The 16,328-nt window shown below is 56.7% G+C and overlaps 3 protein-coding genes across 3 annotated transcripts; 2 read left to right on the top strand and 1 right to left on the bottom strand.

Annotated features, from left to right (window-relative positions):
* Positions 1-343: 343 nt before the first annotated feature.
* On the top strand, positions 344-5,312 carry GMORB2_4262 (PERQ amino acid-rich with GYF domain-containing protein; the record flags this gene model as incomplete). The annotated part of the gene is made up of 4 exons (XM_035466237.1): positions 344-429; positions 566-1,001; positions 1,104-4,845; positions 4,936-5,312. 4 exons carry the CDS (start codon positions 344-346, stop codon positions 5,310-5,312), a joined length of 4,641 nt encoding a protein of 1,546 aa, XP_035324074.1.
* A 329-nt stretch (positions 5,313-5,641) lies between these two features.
* On the bottom strand, positions 5,642-8,518 carry GMORB2_4261 (uncharacterized protein; the record flags this gene model as incomplete). The annotated part of the gene is made up of 1 exon (XM_035466236.1): positions 5,642-8,518. The coding sequence occupies one exon, from the start codon at positions 8,516-8,518 to the stop codon at positions 5,642-5,644; it is 2,877 nt and encodes a 958-aa protein (XP_035324073.1).
* A 4,181-nt stretch (positions 8,519-12,699) lies between these two features.
* Positions 12,700-14,833, top strand: GMORB2_4260 (uncharacterized protein; the record flags this gene model as incomplete). Its single annotated transcript, XM_035466235.1, has 2 exons — positions 12,700-13,196; positions 13,645-14,833. 2 exons carry the CDS (start codon positions 12,700-12,702, stop codon positions 14,831-14,833), a joined length of 1,686 nt encoding a protein of 561 aa, XP_035324072.1.
* Positions 14,834-16,328: the final 1,495 nt, after the last annotated feature.

Here is a 16,328-nt window from a genome sequence, read left to right as displayed (position 1 = left end):
ACGATCCCAGACAGAATACAAGAAAGCATTGCAGCGATTCGAGAAGGAAAAGGAAGCGACACATTTTGAAAAAAACTCATCAAAAAAACAAACTACCAAAGTTCGGATTTTGTTCGAAACACGGAAAATCACCAAAAAACAAACCACAGTCACCACAAAAGATCAAACATTTGGTTTTTTTTTTTTTTCCCCTTCTTCTTCCTCTTCTTTTCATAAAAGGAAATATATCGAGCGAAAAAAAAAATCACTATTACCAGAGAGGATCTATACTGTCCTTTTGTTGTATATCTGACTCAAACTCAATCACCACCACCACGACTGCTACAACGACACGTTTCAAAACATGCCTACCAATCTTCCATCGAGTTTTGCCTCTGCTGCAGCTGGCCAGAATGCAAACCGGGGCTCAAGGGGAAATACTGGAGAATGGTGCGTCACATTATATCATGCCCCTTTTTTCTAAGGAGCCTCTGGGGAGAGACTCTGGGGAGATTCTCTGGAGGAGACGCAGAGATATCAAGAGAGAGCTAGAGAAACAATGCTAACAAACTCTCAACCAACGCAGGCCTCGTCGCGATGGACGCTCCGCCAACGGGACTCTGACCCTCCGCCGAACCTCCACCACCCCCCTCAACCAGACATCCCAGACGCCTGCACCTTCGGACAGCACCCCCCATTCCCCAACAGCTGCTGACCCCCCAACCTTGTCGTCTTCCTCGGCACAACCTCCTGCTCCCCCTCTGCAGGAGTTGGCCCCGGCGCGCTACACCAGGGAGGAGTTGTTGGCCATTGCCCAGAACTCGAGGCCCGTCAACCAGGTGTCGCGTCTCTTCATGCCAGGGTGGAATCCGGGCCAGGTCAACGGTAACGGTGGCCCGCCGTCCAGGGCTTGGGGGAAGAGCAACGAGAACCATGTCCCGCAAGAGCCTGGTGCTTGCTGGGATGAGACGGCTGAGAGTACCCCTCTGGGAGTTCAAGCCATGTCGCCAGACGAGAGAGAGGTACATACATAAACGCTATTCTTGCTGTTGCTATTGCCGTCGTCATCGTTTCCGTTCACTCGTCTCCCTTACTGACACAATGACCTCTCTCGGCCCCTCCAGATCTTCGCGAGCGACATAAACTCCCCCCTCAAGCCGCCGTCCATGGTCAAGGACAACGCCGGCCCCGCCCCAGTGAATGGTAGAAAGACATCACTGTCTCAGGGAACTGCGAATGCCTTTGGCTTAACCTCGCCTTCCTCCGCCACCCGACCGGGCACCCGCCGACGAGAGACGGGAGACTCCAACACTCTCTCAGGTCTCAACTCGCCTCCAGCTGCTGGCCGCACTCCGCGCGAGGACTCGTCGTTCTGGTTCTCGCGCAAGACCACCGCAGACCTGAGAGAGTCGTCAGAAGCCGACGAGAGCCCGGACGCTGCCGACCTCGCCTCGCGCGACGCCTCCAATAAGTTCCCATTCGGCAACCTCATCCGCAGCAACACGGGTGGCACCACCCCGACTGGCGGTGGTATGGGCTCCATCTGGTCGCCTTCCAATCCCAGCACACCGAGCGCCGGGGCCTTTGGAAGCTTCGCCCTCGGCGGCACCTCCTCGGCCGACAAGCGCGTCGGTGGCACCGGTGGTGGCGGTGGTGGCGGCAGCCGTCTAGCCCACCTTATCCCTAAGGATGGGTCTGACAGCAACGCCACCGCGACACGACAGGCGGAAGGCCAGAATCCCCTCAACCAGGCCTCGTGGCGATCGCGGAACCGTGCCGACACGGACCCCTTTGGTGAGGACCCTCCGCCCTCTGGAAGTGCCGCCCTCGGTGGCGCCCAGGATACCGCCGCCTCTGCCCCCTCGGCCCCCAGCCGCGTCGGCACTCTGGGTACCCCTGTCAAGGGCTCCGCCGGCGACTTTGGCATGTCGGGCCTCAATCTCGGCGACACTGACCCCACCAGCCCCTCCGAGACCAACCCTTTCCGCAGCCCAGTCGACAAGCAAGACCAGGAAGACGCAGGTGATGCCGCTTCCACAGGTCGCATGTACGGCGGTGCTGGCCTCTTCCACGACCCCCTCACCTCCATGCACCCACTCCAGCGCGCCTTCAACGGAGCGCCTGACGCCCACGACCGGAGCCAGACGTCTAGCGCCGGCACCAAGGGGTTTCCCTTGGGCCACATGTCAGCCTGGGCGGCCCCCGGTGGCCCCACGAGCAGCACCCCCGACCGCGAGCGCACGGGCTTGACCAGCGGACCCTTCTCCCCGGGAATCTTCAGCTCCATGGGCGGCGCCGGTGACACGACCCCCGGCGGCAGCATGGGTGGTCTCGGCGGCTTGTTCGGCCACGGAGGCGCCGCCGGCCCCGTCGGTACCGGTAGTATCGGCCGTGGCAGCAAGCTCGGCTCCCTTTTCCCGGCCGCCATGCAGGCTCAGATGCAGCAGGCCCAGGAGCAGCACGATGATGGTGCCGCCGCCCACGCAGCCGCTAATCCCCTCGGCGCAATTGGCCGTGGCAGCTTCCCTCTGCCCCCAATGCGCGACACCGAGAGCCCGATGAGGTCGTCCCGCGGCGTCTTCGAGGAACTCTTTCCCTCCAGCGACGCTAGCAGGGGCCTCCACGGCGGTGCGGCTGGTGACCCCGGCTCCGCATCCGCCATCCCCCAGTCCTTCACTCCCGTCAGCGGCGGAGCCATGGGGTTCGGCGGCGCCGTGGAGCCCCCCACGGCCCAGACCCGGACAATGGTGATGCCTGACCGTATGAGGTGGGTGTATCTCGACCCGCAGGGCCAGATCCAGGGCCCCTTTACCGGACTGGAGATGAACGACTGGTACAAGGCCCACTTCTTCACCCCAGATCTGCGTGTCAAGAAGGTCGAGGATCCCGAGTTCGAGCCCCTCGGCCAGCTCATCAGGCGCATCGGCAACTCGCGCGAGCCCTTCCTCGTGCCCCAGGTCGGCATCCCCCACGGCCCGCCCTCCCAGGCCAGCGGCTTCCCCGCGGCCAACACGGGTGGCGTCGTGCCTCCTCTGAGCGGTGTCTTTCCCAGCTTCGGCAGGACCCTCACCGCCGAGGAGCAAAACAACCTCGAGCGCCGCAAGCAGGAGGAGCAGTACATGATGGCCCAGCAGCGGGACTATGCCATGCGCCAGTCGGCCATGTCACGCTTCCAGGGCCAGCAGCCGGGACTGCAGCACCACTCTAGCGCCCAGAGCTTGCAGAGCCAGCCCAGCTTCGGCAGTATCGCCTCGCCCATGGGTCAGATGTCTCTCGGCCAGCAGCAGCCCATCGGCGGCGGTGGCCTTCCTATCGGTGCCGGAGCCCCCTCGGGAGCCGCTGGCTTCTTCGACCCCGCCACCGCCGGTCTCGACAACCGCCCCGGAATGCAGTTGGCTTCGGGAAACGACCTGCCCCCCGTGGGGGACGATTTCCTAGCCCACCTTTCCGTCAATGAGCGTCAGGTTCTGGCCGCAATCCAGTCTGGTCAGGTCTCCTCCCAGCAGGGCATGGAGGCTCTCCAGAACCTCGGCGGTCTGCGCTCCGACCTCCCCAGCATCGACGACCTCGGCGAGGATGGCGAGGGGTTTCGCGAGCGTCTGATGGAGTTCCAGAACTTGCGCGCTCAGCGTGATGCCGAGGACGCCGCCGCCGCTGCCGAGCAGCAGCAGCAGCAGCAGCAGCAGCAGCAGCAACAACAGCAGCAGCAGCAGGTCCCCTCTACTGCTGCCAAGGCTGCCGCCAAAGCCGCCGGTGAGGACGGGCCGGCCTCCGCTGCTGCGCCCGCTCCCGCTCCCGCTCAGCAGCAGCAGTCCGAGCCGACGTCGTCGCACAGCAAGGCCAGGGGCAGGAAGGACATTGACGAATCGAACCTCTCCCTGACACAGCAAGTGCAGAAGGCCCAGGCCGAGGCCGCCGCCGCCCAGGACGGTTCCCCGGATATGCCCATGCCCTTCCCTCCCCCCTCGTCCTCGACCCCGCTGCCCGCCCCGACAGCTCAGCGCGCTCGCTCCAACCTCCCGGAACAGTACAGTCGGCCGCGCACCCAGACGCCCGGGGATGAGCACGCCGCCGCCGTTGCGCCCTCGCAGCCTCCCCCGCTTGCCCCGTGGGCCAAGGAGACCGCCAACTCGGACGCGCACAAGGGTCCCTCCCTGAAGGAGATTCAGGAGGCCGAGGCCCGCAAGGCCGCCAAGGCCGAGGAGGCCGCTATGGCCGCCCGCAAGGCAGCGCTGGAGCAGGAAGTCTCGTCCATCCGTGAGAAGGAGAGGCAGGCCGCCTCGGCCGCGGCAGCCGGTCTCCCCGCTACGAGCACGTGGGGCCACGCCTCGCCCGTCGCCGGCGCAAGCCCCTGGGCTACCAACCCCGGTGCTGCCAAGTCATCCCTCGCCCCTGCACCATCCGCCTCGGCTGCCAGCAAAAAGACTCTCGCCGAAATTCAGCGCGAGGAGGAGTCCCGCAAGCAGAGGGAGAGCAGCAGCAGCAGCAACGGTATCGCCACGCAGCAGCAGCAGCAGCCGCAGCCGCAGCAGCAGACCCGTGCCGCGCCCGGCGGCGCTGCAAAGAGCTACGCCAACCTCGCCTCTCCCTCTGTCGGCGGTGTCCTCGCTCCTGCCCCTCCACCTGGTGCGGGATGGGCCACCGTCGGTGCGGGTGGTAAGGTCAAGGTCCCCACCGGACCTGCGGCCGTGCAGCCTCGCTCGGCTAGCACCACTGGTGCCAAGCCTGCTGGCACACCCGTCGCGTCGCCGTCGGCTGTGAAGCCTATGAGCAGGCCTGGACCTGCGGCGAATGGCAATGTTGCCATGGACGAGTTCAGAAAGTGGGTTCAGCGTGAGCTGAGCAGGGGGCTGAGCGTCAACGACAGTAAGTCCCCGGTTACCTGCCTCTGACTATTGAACCATCTTGTCCATTCGCAGAGTACCCTGGAAAATAAATGCTAACCTGATCAAACAGTCTCCGGCTTCGCTTCCACCCTCGAAGCCCTCCCACTAGACAAGGGCATCATCGCCGACGCCATCTACGCATCGTCCAACATCATGGACGGCCGTCACTTTGCAGAGGAGTACGTCCGTCGTAAAGGACTTGCCGAGCGCGGCGTCGTCGAGAAGCAGCCCGTCACGTCTCTCTTCTCAACCGTTGATGCTGGCAAGGCCTCTGGCGCCTCGAGCGGCGGATGGTCCGAGGTGGCCAAGAAGAGCGGAGGAGGCAGTGGCACTCCCGGCGCTGCTGTCGGATCAGCCAGTCCGTCTCCCGCTGGTGTCGTGGCTTCCGATCCCATTCAGGCGGCTGGATTCAAGGTTGTTCCTAGCAGGAAGAAGGGCAAAAAATAGAAGGTGTTCTTTTGCCTTGGCTGGGACAGCTGCAGTTGTCTTTTCATGTTTTTTTTTGTTTCTTTTCGAGGGAGAGAGAGAATATAGTTAAGAGATGAGGTATGATGAAGCAAAGGAAAAAGCGTAAATGGTTTGAAATGAATAGTTAGTTGCAGCGACAATTTTGATGAATGTCCGATTCTGTCAGTTCTGGTATGTATCAAACACTTCGATGCAAAAAAAAATTTGAAGTGTGTTTTCTTTACCACTATTGTATGCTGTAATCCTCAAAATCTATATCCAGTGTTTCTATTCATGTATTCATTTTGAAGAAAAACTTGTAGAATTCGTCAAGTCTTGAGCCCGTCCATGATGCCCTGAAGCCTAACCCACCCGGACGTCCCCTCCCACGACTCCTTTGCTCTACCGAGCACGCTCCTGACCGCGCTGCGCACCCTACCCTTCCACTTCGGTCCTATGGCTTCGACATCCGAACCCCAATTCTCCAGCATGGAGGCCAGCTCGTCTGTCCTGTCCACCACGACCGCCCACGCCTCCTTGTCGGTGGTCCAGTCGACACCGTCAGCACCGGACGAGGCGGCGCTCAGTCCACCGGACGATGACCCCATCGCTGCGCGCCACGCCCGCTCCGCCGCGTCAATGGCACCGGCGTAGTCGCGCGTCCAGGCCCTCACGCGGGAGACCAGGCTCCACAGGTCGGAGCGGCGGGTGATGAGCGGGACTACGTCCTCTTCTACCATCCTCACTACGAGGCGTTCTGGCGATCCGCGCGGCAGAACGTCGTTCTTGTCCAGGGTGGACGGCAGATCCTTGGCTAACACGACATCCCGCACCAGCACCGAGAGCACGTCCGTGTCTATGGCATCTTCCGTCGCTCGGATGCGGAGGATGTGGCGCATGGCCAGCACCACTTCCGCCACTGGGGGCGGCTTGATGCGTGCCGACAGCGTGAGCACGTTGTCCCAGATGCGCCAGTTGTCGTGTGCTATCGAGGCCCCGCGCTTATAGGCTGACAATGCCTGGGATAGAAGACGCGCCGGGTCTTTGCGCGAGATGGTCATTTCTTTGTTGTCGTCTAGGTTTAGCGTGGTCATGTCGTCTTCTTCTTCCTCTTCTCGTGGAGCTTCTTCCTTGATAGGGTCCTCGCACTTCTCCTTGATCACTTCGAGGTATAGACTCCAGAGAGCACTGCCGAGGTTGCTCCACGTCTTGGCTCCCTCGCCACCGCCGAGGTCTGTGGCACAAGAGATGGCGCGGCTGTACGCCTCGGCGGCTTGCTCGAACGACGCCAGACCGAGGTTGATGTCGCCTAGTCGGCTCCACATGTCCGAGTTGAGGCGGTTGACCGAGGTGGCCTTGTTGTAGGCCTCACGGGCGCGCTCCCAGTCGCGCTTGGCGACGTAGTGCTCTCCCAAGGAACGCTGAGCACGCGCATATCGGTGATTGGACACCTCCCAGGCGCGCTCGTAGTGCGCCGGTTGCGACTCGATGTCACCGAGGATGCACCACAGACGGGCGGCGTTAGGGGGCGCGGGGGTACGCTCGGGGCCGGAGAAATCATCGCCACGGAGCTGAGTCACGTCAGCGATGTCGTCTTCACTGTCTGCGTCGGACTCTCCTGGGGTTGCAGAGCTGCCTGTCCTTTGGAATAGGCGCCACCGGATGATTCCGCGTGCCTTGTCCTCGCCGCCGCCACCACGGCCGTCCTCGTCCTCGACGGCGGCACGGCTGGCAAAACACAGAGCCACCTCGGCCCATAAACGAAGACGTTTGAATATTTCCAGAGCAGACGCCAACGATCCTACCGACACCCAGGCGAACGCCAGCTCCGATTCAAGGTGCCACCGAGGCGGGGTGGACAGGGAGTGAATGTACTGCAGTCGGACGTGGGCGGGGGCAGACTCCGAGGCTTTGGGTGCTGGAAGGAATGACGTTGGCTTGTCCTGGGCAGGAGCTGCACTCCTGGGGTCGGCCTGCGTCACCTGGATGGCCGGGACATCGGTATCGGCATCCTTCTCCTTCTCCTCCTTGATATCCTTCTCAACGGCCGTCGTGTCGGCAAGGACCTGGTCAGCGACAGCCTGGAGCTGCAGCACACCTCGCTCGAGGGTCCTGCTCCTGTGCAGCTCGATGCGCGACCTGACCAGCAGGGCGAGGGTGTAAATCTGCCAGTTGGTAGACTTGTCGGCTAGGACGCGCACGGCATAGGGCATAATCTCCTCTGACGTGAGGGTGTCGACAGGGGAGAAGGCATCCTTCAGGGTAGCCTCGGTCAGGAGGATGATCTGGTCTAGGGGGGAAAGCTGGGGCTGGTTGTCAGGAGACAGCTCGGCCAAGGCTGGGGGCAGAATATCCTCCTTGGGTTCCAGCCCATCGGCCGTCTTTTCCTTGGTGAAGTGGATGTTCTCCAGTAGAGTATCGTCGTTGAGCTGTAGCGCATCAGGCTTGGAGTTCTCCTCGTCGTCTCCGTCGTTTTCGCTGCTCTTTTCAAGGGCGGTGTTGCTCCTGGCCAGGACGACCATCTGACTGGTGCTCTTCTCCTGGTAGCGCGTGCGCTTGCCCATGGCACCGGAAAGTGCGTACTCGAGATGCGTCATCTTAGCTGCCCGGGTGAGCAGGTCACGCGTCAAGTCGTTGCGGCCAAGGAGGATGTAGTAGTTGGCTGCCTCGACGAGAAACAGGGCCTTGTCGTCTGCTGACCACTCGTCTTCGCCACCGCTCGTGGCCCACACCTCGTCATCACCAAGGATCTGGCTAGACACGGCAACGATTCCGGCGGCGATTTTACCAGCCAGAGAGGGCGCATCGCTCCATTGAGAGCTCTTGGTGAAGTTGGATCCATGACCGAGGGAAGGCTGGGTGAGCAGCTTGTAATGCCAAGTGTCGATGCGCAGCCTGGCCCAGGGCATACTGTACTTGACCTCGCCCCGTTCCGGCGTCTCGAGCTTGATGACGGCCGGAGCATCGGCCAGGACGGTGGTGATTATGTACTTTGCCAGACTGAACAGCTCAGGGTAGGGCATGTACGCGTAGGGACTCACGCCGTCGACCTCAAGGTAGTCGAGACATGTTGTGCGCAAGGCTCGCAGGCCCGGCGACGAGGCCTTATGTGCTTCTGTGAAACGATGCTGAATGCTGGACACAAAGGAGTCAGGGAGGACTGGTCCCGTGACATTGGTCTGGAGGAAGGCGTCGAGAGAGGCCATGGCCAGGCGAAGGAGGTGTCCATGATTGGTTTGAGCCTCCGTCCCGGAAGGAGCAACGGTATACAATAACGGAGAGGCGACGAATGACTTGATTATGTGGTCTAGAGATGGGTCACTGTCTGTAAGGACAGACAGGGCGTCGATGCCCGTTTGCCATGCCATGGAGATAGTGAATAGATCTTGTCTCCTGCTTTTTTCCCCTCCTCTCTCTCTTTTTTTGTAGCAGTAGTATTGGCGCGGAATATTGAAGCTCACCGAGGTCAACCTTGAGGTACGTAACCCTGATGTGTGAATTCAGTCGAGATCCAAGACGCACCCGCAAACAGAGGAGTACTCTTGGCCTCCTGGCGTAGTATTTTATGGCGAATTTTTTTTTTCTTTTTCAATATGAATATGCGATTGTAGTGGGGGCGGGGTACAGAAATCGCAAGCTACCCCTCGATGCGTCACGCCAGGTTGGCCTAGGGTAAGTTGTTGCGACATGATGCTGACTCATTATGGATCACGTGATGTACCGGCAATGCAGAGTCTAGGGTACTCATCCAGTCAGACTATGTTAGAGTACAGAAATGCAGGGTGTTGGACACCTCGTATGAGATACGGAGTACAGATTACAGGGTTGGTGGTAGTCTTGCAGAAAAAGAACGAGTAGTGATACTACTAGTGATGAATGACTGTGGAGTCGTGTCTTGGCAAGATGAAGCCTCGAGGTGAGTGGTGAGTGAGGGTGGACTGTGTAATAGCTGGTGGTCTGTGCGTGTGTGTATCCAGTGGATCTGGTGAAAATTTTGCCAATACGGGAAACTAGGTGTTACGTAATCCCTGTCAAGACTATTACCCCATATTCTCAGTTTCGTATTAATGACGTTGGCCGAAGCCATGCTGGGCGCATTACCCCGATTCTCTTGAAACCATTATCTACATAATGAGCACGTCTCTGCAGATAAAGAGGAGTGAGCTAGGTACATAAAAGGTCAAAGGATAAAAAAAGAAAACCCTTGAGCCGTTGAAGAGGCGAATTCCTGCTGCACGGTGAGTACTCAGTTTCGCACCGTATGTACTACACGTTGACGACCAATTATATTTAGTCTGGTTTTATGCACACCGGTGTTTTACCCGCGTCCATGTCAGAGGAAAGGAAAGAAAAGCGGTTGCCTAGAGGGAAATCTGAGGCATGGGTGTACTCGCTCGTACAATTTTTCTTTCTTCCAATCCTTGTTTCTCGTGTGCTTATTCGTCGTCTGCAGGGGTGGATAAGTACGACATGCATCTTGTCCTTCATTGCTCATGTCGTACCACGGTAGATGTCACTGTGCCGGTTGGGCTGGGCGTCGAGAAGGAACAGATGAAGATTATACCCTTTTTTTTTTCATCTCTCGCGCTATCCCATCCATTCCCCGTTTCTCAATCCTTTCCTCTCTTTCTTTTCTCGTATCGAAATGAACCAAGACAGAGAGACGAAGCAGAGAGTTGGAGAAGAGGCTGCGTGTGTGGGGGGGGGGGAATGGTTGAGCGCGCTCGGACCAAGCTTTGGGGCCCTTTGCTTCTACCCCTCTTGACCCTCCCCCTCTTTCGGTGTATTGTCGGGGGAGGGATGCCAGATATGAGATAGGATTGATCATGTTGATCGGTTTTTGGAAATAATAATACTCGTGATGATGACGGCGGTGATGATGGGAATTGCGCCTATCTGTGCAGGTATTCGGGAGTGAGCGTGGGGAGTGGTCTGGTGGCCGGTCACGTGATCGCTGACCGGAAAATTGGTCCGTCCCGCTCTATGTTTGGGGGCTGGGAAGGACAGCGCGGAATTGATGTTACCATGTAATGATCCCTTATCGCACATGTGCTGGGGGGCCACAGTCGCGTACATGTACAGTCATACGAGTGTGAACACTTGGACTCGGACTTGATCGCACCCGTACTCGAGCAATAAAGCCGCAATAGAGTATTGCATTACGCAAAGCACACAGAAATGGTCCTATTTAGAGTTGGTTCGCAGCGCGGGGCGGCGAATCTGAACTCTTGTGGCAAACGGCCTAATACTTCCTGTCATGCGCCGGCACTTACTTTACTCTCAATCGTACGAGGAGTAGCTCACAGCGTTCTATCAGCGCCGCTACCGCGCATGGACAGAAGTTAGGCCTACCTGTGTCGATAGCATTTATCCCTCCTCGTGCTCGAAAATTGGCAAAGTATCATGACTGTTCATACACCTACGCGGAAGCCATCGTCTTGGGACTCTGAGCGGAACTGGGAGGAGGCAAGCTGCAGTGAGTCCAGGGAGTAGTAATCTACCGAGAATCGATATGTGGTGGGGTATTCAGTGCTTGGTTTCATTAAAAACGACCGCCAAAGGCCCCCAGCAACCGTTGAAAGCAAGGCCTACTGAATATAAAGACCCTAAGACAAGGAAGGTGCAGTCAGAGTGGGTGGAGGGTGGCGCTCCTTCCTTGATTCTTCTGAGCTTAATCGGTGGCATGTCCATCTATATGTCTAGCATTCGCCTGGTGATAATACGGGTTTCTTCATGAATGGCATTGCCTTCTTTATCAAATCGACGCGGCTGTGATTGCAATTAAAGCAGTACTGATAAGTACGGAATATTGGTGCTTGTACTCCGTACTCCGTATCGTAATGATAAAACATGTGCTGCTAGTCGTCAATCTCTGGGTGCAACGTATGCTTATCTCTTGCAGCATTCTACCCGAGACTTACGCAACAGTACAGAGTACAACTCCAGAAGAAAATAGCGCTAACATCGTTCCTTCCCCTTGTTCTTTCCCATCTTGCTAAGAGCTGGGCGCTGGGCGCTGGGGCGTAGACGATATACATACTGTGACGAACACTGTCTATATCGGTCAACCTAAGATACTCTGTACAGTGCGTATAAAAGCAATCTCTTGCCTCTTTCGGAAAATACTCGTAGTCCCATGACCGAGTGACATCACTCTCGGAGTATCAAGAACGCTGTGCTTACGTCCCTTTCTCTCTCTCTCTCTCTCTCTCTCTCGCTTATCCCCTTACAGATCACGCTCTGTATGGGTACAGCATGAGCAGGTTGAGATGACTATTACGGCTTGTCCACTGTCCAAATCCATCTGGTGGCCAGTTTCGTCATGACCAGCTATGATGGACTACTCGTGACCGTTCTTCCGCCGTTCCATCGACTCAGAACACGCCCGACCTGTATCGTGGTAATCTGTACAGGTACGAATAATACATAGGTGGGCAAAACTAGAGACGCATAACAAGTACCGAGTACATTCAGCCTTCGGGCGTCTTTTTCGTGAGAGTCCAAGCCATCTCATTGTCTCATCATCAAGAGACAAGGCAGAGAAACGGAGACTAAGGCGAGAAACACCCGGCAACACAACGGCAACAAGAATGCAAGCCTTTCTGTGCCAAGCCTCGCATGTGGCGTTGGCGTGTTATTGGTTGCGAGCTGATCAATACTATGGCAGGGATCCCTCTTTTTTCTTCTTCATCTTCTTCCCTGTCTACGGCGTACGGTACAACAAGTATGGACTACCTATTGTACGGGTAGTCCTCGTACTCTATCGTGGCCTCCTCTGCCATTATCAGCCGTACAGACATTGTGTGCGATACAGGAAGCAAGTACAAACTCCACAAGTACCTCTACTCTTTCTTAGACTCACAGACTTTAGTTTCTACCCCATTGGAATGTCCCACCTAGAATCCACCCTGGTCAGCATCCTGGTCGTCGCGGCCCCACGAGTCCCACAACCCGCCCATTTGCGTCCAACAAACAAAGTCCTGCTAATACCTACCCTCCTTTACCTCCTCAAGCCTTCTGCTGAACCAACTGAGTGAGTGAGTTGAGAGAGTGAGTGAGGCTGCCGCACTGCCACGAATGAGTACAACAGGCTAACAGATTATTCGCCGTATGCGACATATATATCCAGCCAGTTTTCTCCCTTTCTCTTATCCTAGCATCCTCTCTATCTCTACTTCCATCCTTCTGTTTTTCTCTCCCTCTGCTCTCCCCTCCTCCTCTCTGATCCACCACCATACTTTTCTTTTTGTGGTCTCAATTCAACCTATATCCGATTTTGGTCGCAACTAAGTCAATCCCATTCCCCTCCTACTGCCATTCATTGGCTTCGAACAACGCGGTCTGATCGCCGGTTCCCCCAACGCGACGGCAATATTAACGGTCAACGATGTCCGACACAATGGTCGCCGAGAAGAAGTACGGCAGCCCGGCCTTGCCTGAGGTCGAGACCGAGCTCGACCACTATGGTGACAACGCCGACGGCTTGCAGCGCCGTCTCAACAACCGCCAGATCCAGCTCATCGCCATCGGTGGCTCCATTGGTACCGCCCTCTTCATCAGTATCGGTACAAGTCTCGCCCACGGTGGCGCCGGCAGCCTTCTCATCGCTTACGCTCTCTACCCGTGCATCCTTGCCCTCGTCAATAACTCAATTGCCGAAATGACGACATACATGCCCGTCTCTGGAGGTTTCATCCGTCTTGCTGGTCACTGGGTAGACGATGCCCTTGGCTTCATGGCTGGCTGGAACTTCTTCTTCTACGAGGCTCTCCTGATTCCCTTTGAGATTACTGCCCTCAACCTCGTCATCAGCTTCTGGAGTGACAAGGTTACCGAGCCCGGCCCCACTGCCGGCATCTGCGCCGCCGTCATCATCTGCTATGCGTAAGACTGATTTTTTTGACCTCTCCTCCCCCCTCCCCCCCTCTTAAGAAACGACCTGAAAGAGGGATGATGAGGAGATACACTGCGATCCCGTCTCCGGTGACTGCCATGGTGACGGTGACGGTCCCGATGTGACTTAATAATTGCGTCCGAACTGATCCTAGGCTGAAGCCCTGAACTGAAGCTTGTGCCTTGCTTTGCTCTGCTTTCGAATCGAAGCCGGTGTCTATGCACATACTCCCTCAACCCGGCCCCCCCCCCCCCCTTCCCCCCTTCTCCTTCTATTCTTGCTTCGTGTGTGAGATTGCTTCTCGTTGTTTGTGAAGGGCTTCGCAAATCTGGACGGGATCTGCTAATGTGCTCCTGCTCTCTCTAACCCCTGCATTCTCCTCTACTTCCCTACTTGACAATGAAGGCATGCTAAACTTCTTCTCCTCGTGACAAATAGTGGCCTGAATCTGCTGGCCGTTCGCGGATATGGCGAAGCCGAATTTTGGCTCTCTGGTGGTAAGGTGATCTTGATCTTCATCCTCTTCGGCTTCACCTTCGTCACCATGGTGGGTGGCAACCCCCGCGGCCACGCCTACGGCTTCTATCACTGGCAGCAGAGCGGTGCTTTCCGCGAGTACATTGACCATGGTCACCTTGGCCGCTTCGAGGGATTCCTGGCCGCTCTATGGGGAGCGAGCTTCGCCGTCGTCGGTCCCGAGTACATTTCCATGGTGGCTGCCGAGGCCAAGCGCCCTCGCATCTATCTCAAGACTGCTTTCAAGACGGTTTACTTCCGATTCGGCATCTTCTTCTTTGGCAGCGCCCTGTGCGTTGGCATCGTGCTCCGCTCCGACGACCCCACTCTGCAGGCCGTTGCTGACGGGAAGTCGAGCTCGTCCGGAGCTGCCGCTTCACCTTATGTCATGGCCATGTCCAACCTCAACATCACGGTACTGCCTGACATTGTCAACGTGCTGCTCATGACGTCCATCTTCTCGGCCGGAAACACGTACACCTATTGCGCCACTCGATCGCTGTACGGCCTCGCCCTCGAAGGCCGCGCCCCCCGCTTCCTGCGCAAGACGTGGAGCAACGGTGTGCCCTTTTACTGCTTCTGCGTCGTCATGATCTTCCCGCTCCTCTCGTTCCTCTCGGTCAGCTCCGCCTCGTCCAAGGTCATTGACTGGTTCGTCAGTCTCACCACGGCCGGTGGCCTTATCGACTACATGATCATGAACATCACCTTCATCTTCTACTACCGCGCCTGCGAGGCGCAGGGAGTCGACCGCAAGAAGATGCCCTACTATGGCTACTTCCAGCCGTACGGCGCCTATGTTGCCCTGGTGGTGCAGACGCTTATCTGCATCTTCTACAACTACGAGGCCTTTTACCCCGAGTTCAACGTCGAGACCTTTTTCCGCGGATACACGATGCAGTGCGTCATGCCCTTCTTGTTCATTGGGTGGAAGCTCCTCAAGCGCACCCGCTTTGTCAAGCCTCACGAGGCGGATCTCACCTGGGAGGCCCCCATGATTGACCGCTACGAGGAGCGCTTCACGTCTAAGCCTCCCGGTTTCTGGATGGAGATTGGTTGGGTGCTGGGCATCAATCGCAAGGCGAAGGCTGAGTTGGCGGATGACATATGAGGAGACGGGCATTTTCTGTCTTTCCCCTTGAGCTTTCTCCTGCCTAGTTTCCAGTGAAGGGTGTTTCATGTGTTTGGCCAGGTATTGAATGACATCTATGATGCATATTTATGTGTTGGTATACTGATATGTTTGCGCGGGGGTGTGCCCGTGTGTTTGGTGTCTGAAAAAGTGCATGGAAAAAAATTCCGAGAGATTCTTGAAGAATTAAAAAAAAAGGGGGAACGAAATGAGTGGTGAGAGGATCGAGATGATGATGAGGAGGATGTCATGCCATGCATATACCCCAAGATACCAACGAAACGAAATGAAAAAAAAAAATTTATATAAATAAATAAAGGGGTTAATCTAAGTCAAGGTGCAGTGAAGGTGCAGTGATTTGTGTCGAGAGATGATGTAATATTGCACCCATACCAATCAATCTCTTTATTTCTACCAAGTATTACGGTACTGTCAGACCCACTAAGCACCACGATATGGTTTTTTTCTTCATCTTTCTTCTGAAGAGGGATCGATTGCGAGATGGGCCTTGATGACAGCTGATGACTCTGCTCTGTCTACGTCCGTCACATAGCTCTAAGACAGCTGGAAGGAAAAGGATCAGGACTGCACCGTTTCCGCACGCCCTCTGCGCATCCTTTGAAGAATCCATCTGCTTGACACTGGGGCAGCTGCATGGCAGTTGGCAAATGTTGGCAGATGCCGGCAGATGTCTGACAGTCATCGACAGCTGATGACAGTCGTTTGTGACTGACGGAACAGGAGTCACGAGGTATGGATTTTCCTAGTATAAAACAAATACCGTGGTATCTCCCTCCCTCTCTCTCTCTCTCTCGCTCTATCTCTCTACCTTTTCCCCTCTCTTCCATTCTCTTTGCTTTCCTTCCTCTTTACGTGCAAACACCCACAAGCACATCAAAGGAATACACAGACTCTCCCCGACAGGGTTCACGATGATATGAGATCAAAGGCACATGAGGCACCGAGTAGTGCAGTGCAGCAATCTGTGTATATCGATCTTGGGTTTCTGTTTGAATCAGGCTGCCAATTGCGGCCGGAAGAAGGGATAACCCGGTACCGGGGTTGTTGCCTCAGGATGACTAGGCACAGCGCGTACATGTTGCGTACATGTTGCTATCACGAAGAGAGTCATCCTAGAAAATAGGGCATCGATCATCACAACCGCAAAGGCTCTTCTTGAAGAAGGAGCTGATGCACCTGTGATATCGTACGACGAAGCAAAAAGAGAGAGAAGACGATACCGACAGTTTCCTTCTACCTTGTCATCGGGCCTTCCCTTTCTATGCCCTTCCGGACCTGTTCTTCATTCCTTCCCGTCTAGTTCTGATGGCTGATGCTTCTGGAGGTCGTGGCGGTCGGCCCTGCGCGAACGCCCCACTCGTCGTGAGCGCCTCTTGGCCCAGGCACGCGTGGCGTCTTCCATCGCAAAGCTCATCGGCGGTGCTGTGGATCCCGGTCCCGGCAGAACTACCTG

Source organism: Geosmithia morbida, assembly GCF_012550715.1.
Source record: "Geosmithia morbida isolate 1262 chromosome Unknown scaffold_2, whole genome shotgun sequence".
Taxonomy (NCBI): domain Eukaryota; kingdom Fungi; phylum Ascomycota; class Sordariomycetes; order Hypocreales; family Bionectriaceae; genus Geosmithia; species Geosmithia morbida.
Note: the sequence above shows the minus strand (reverse complement) of the source record. Positions and strands in the feature narration are given on the sequence as shown.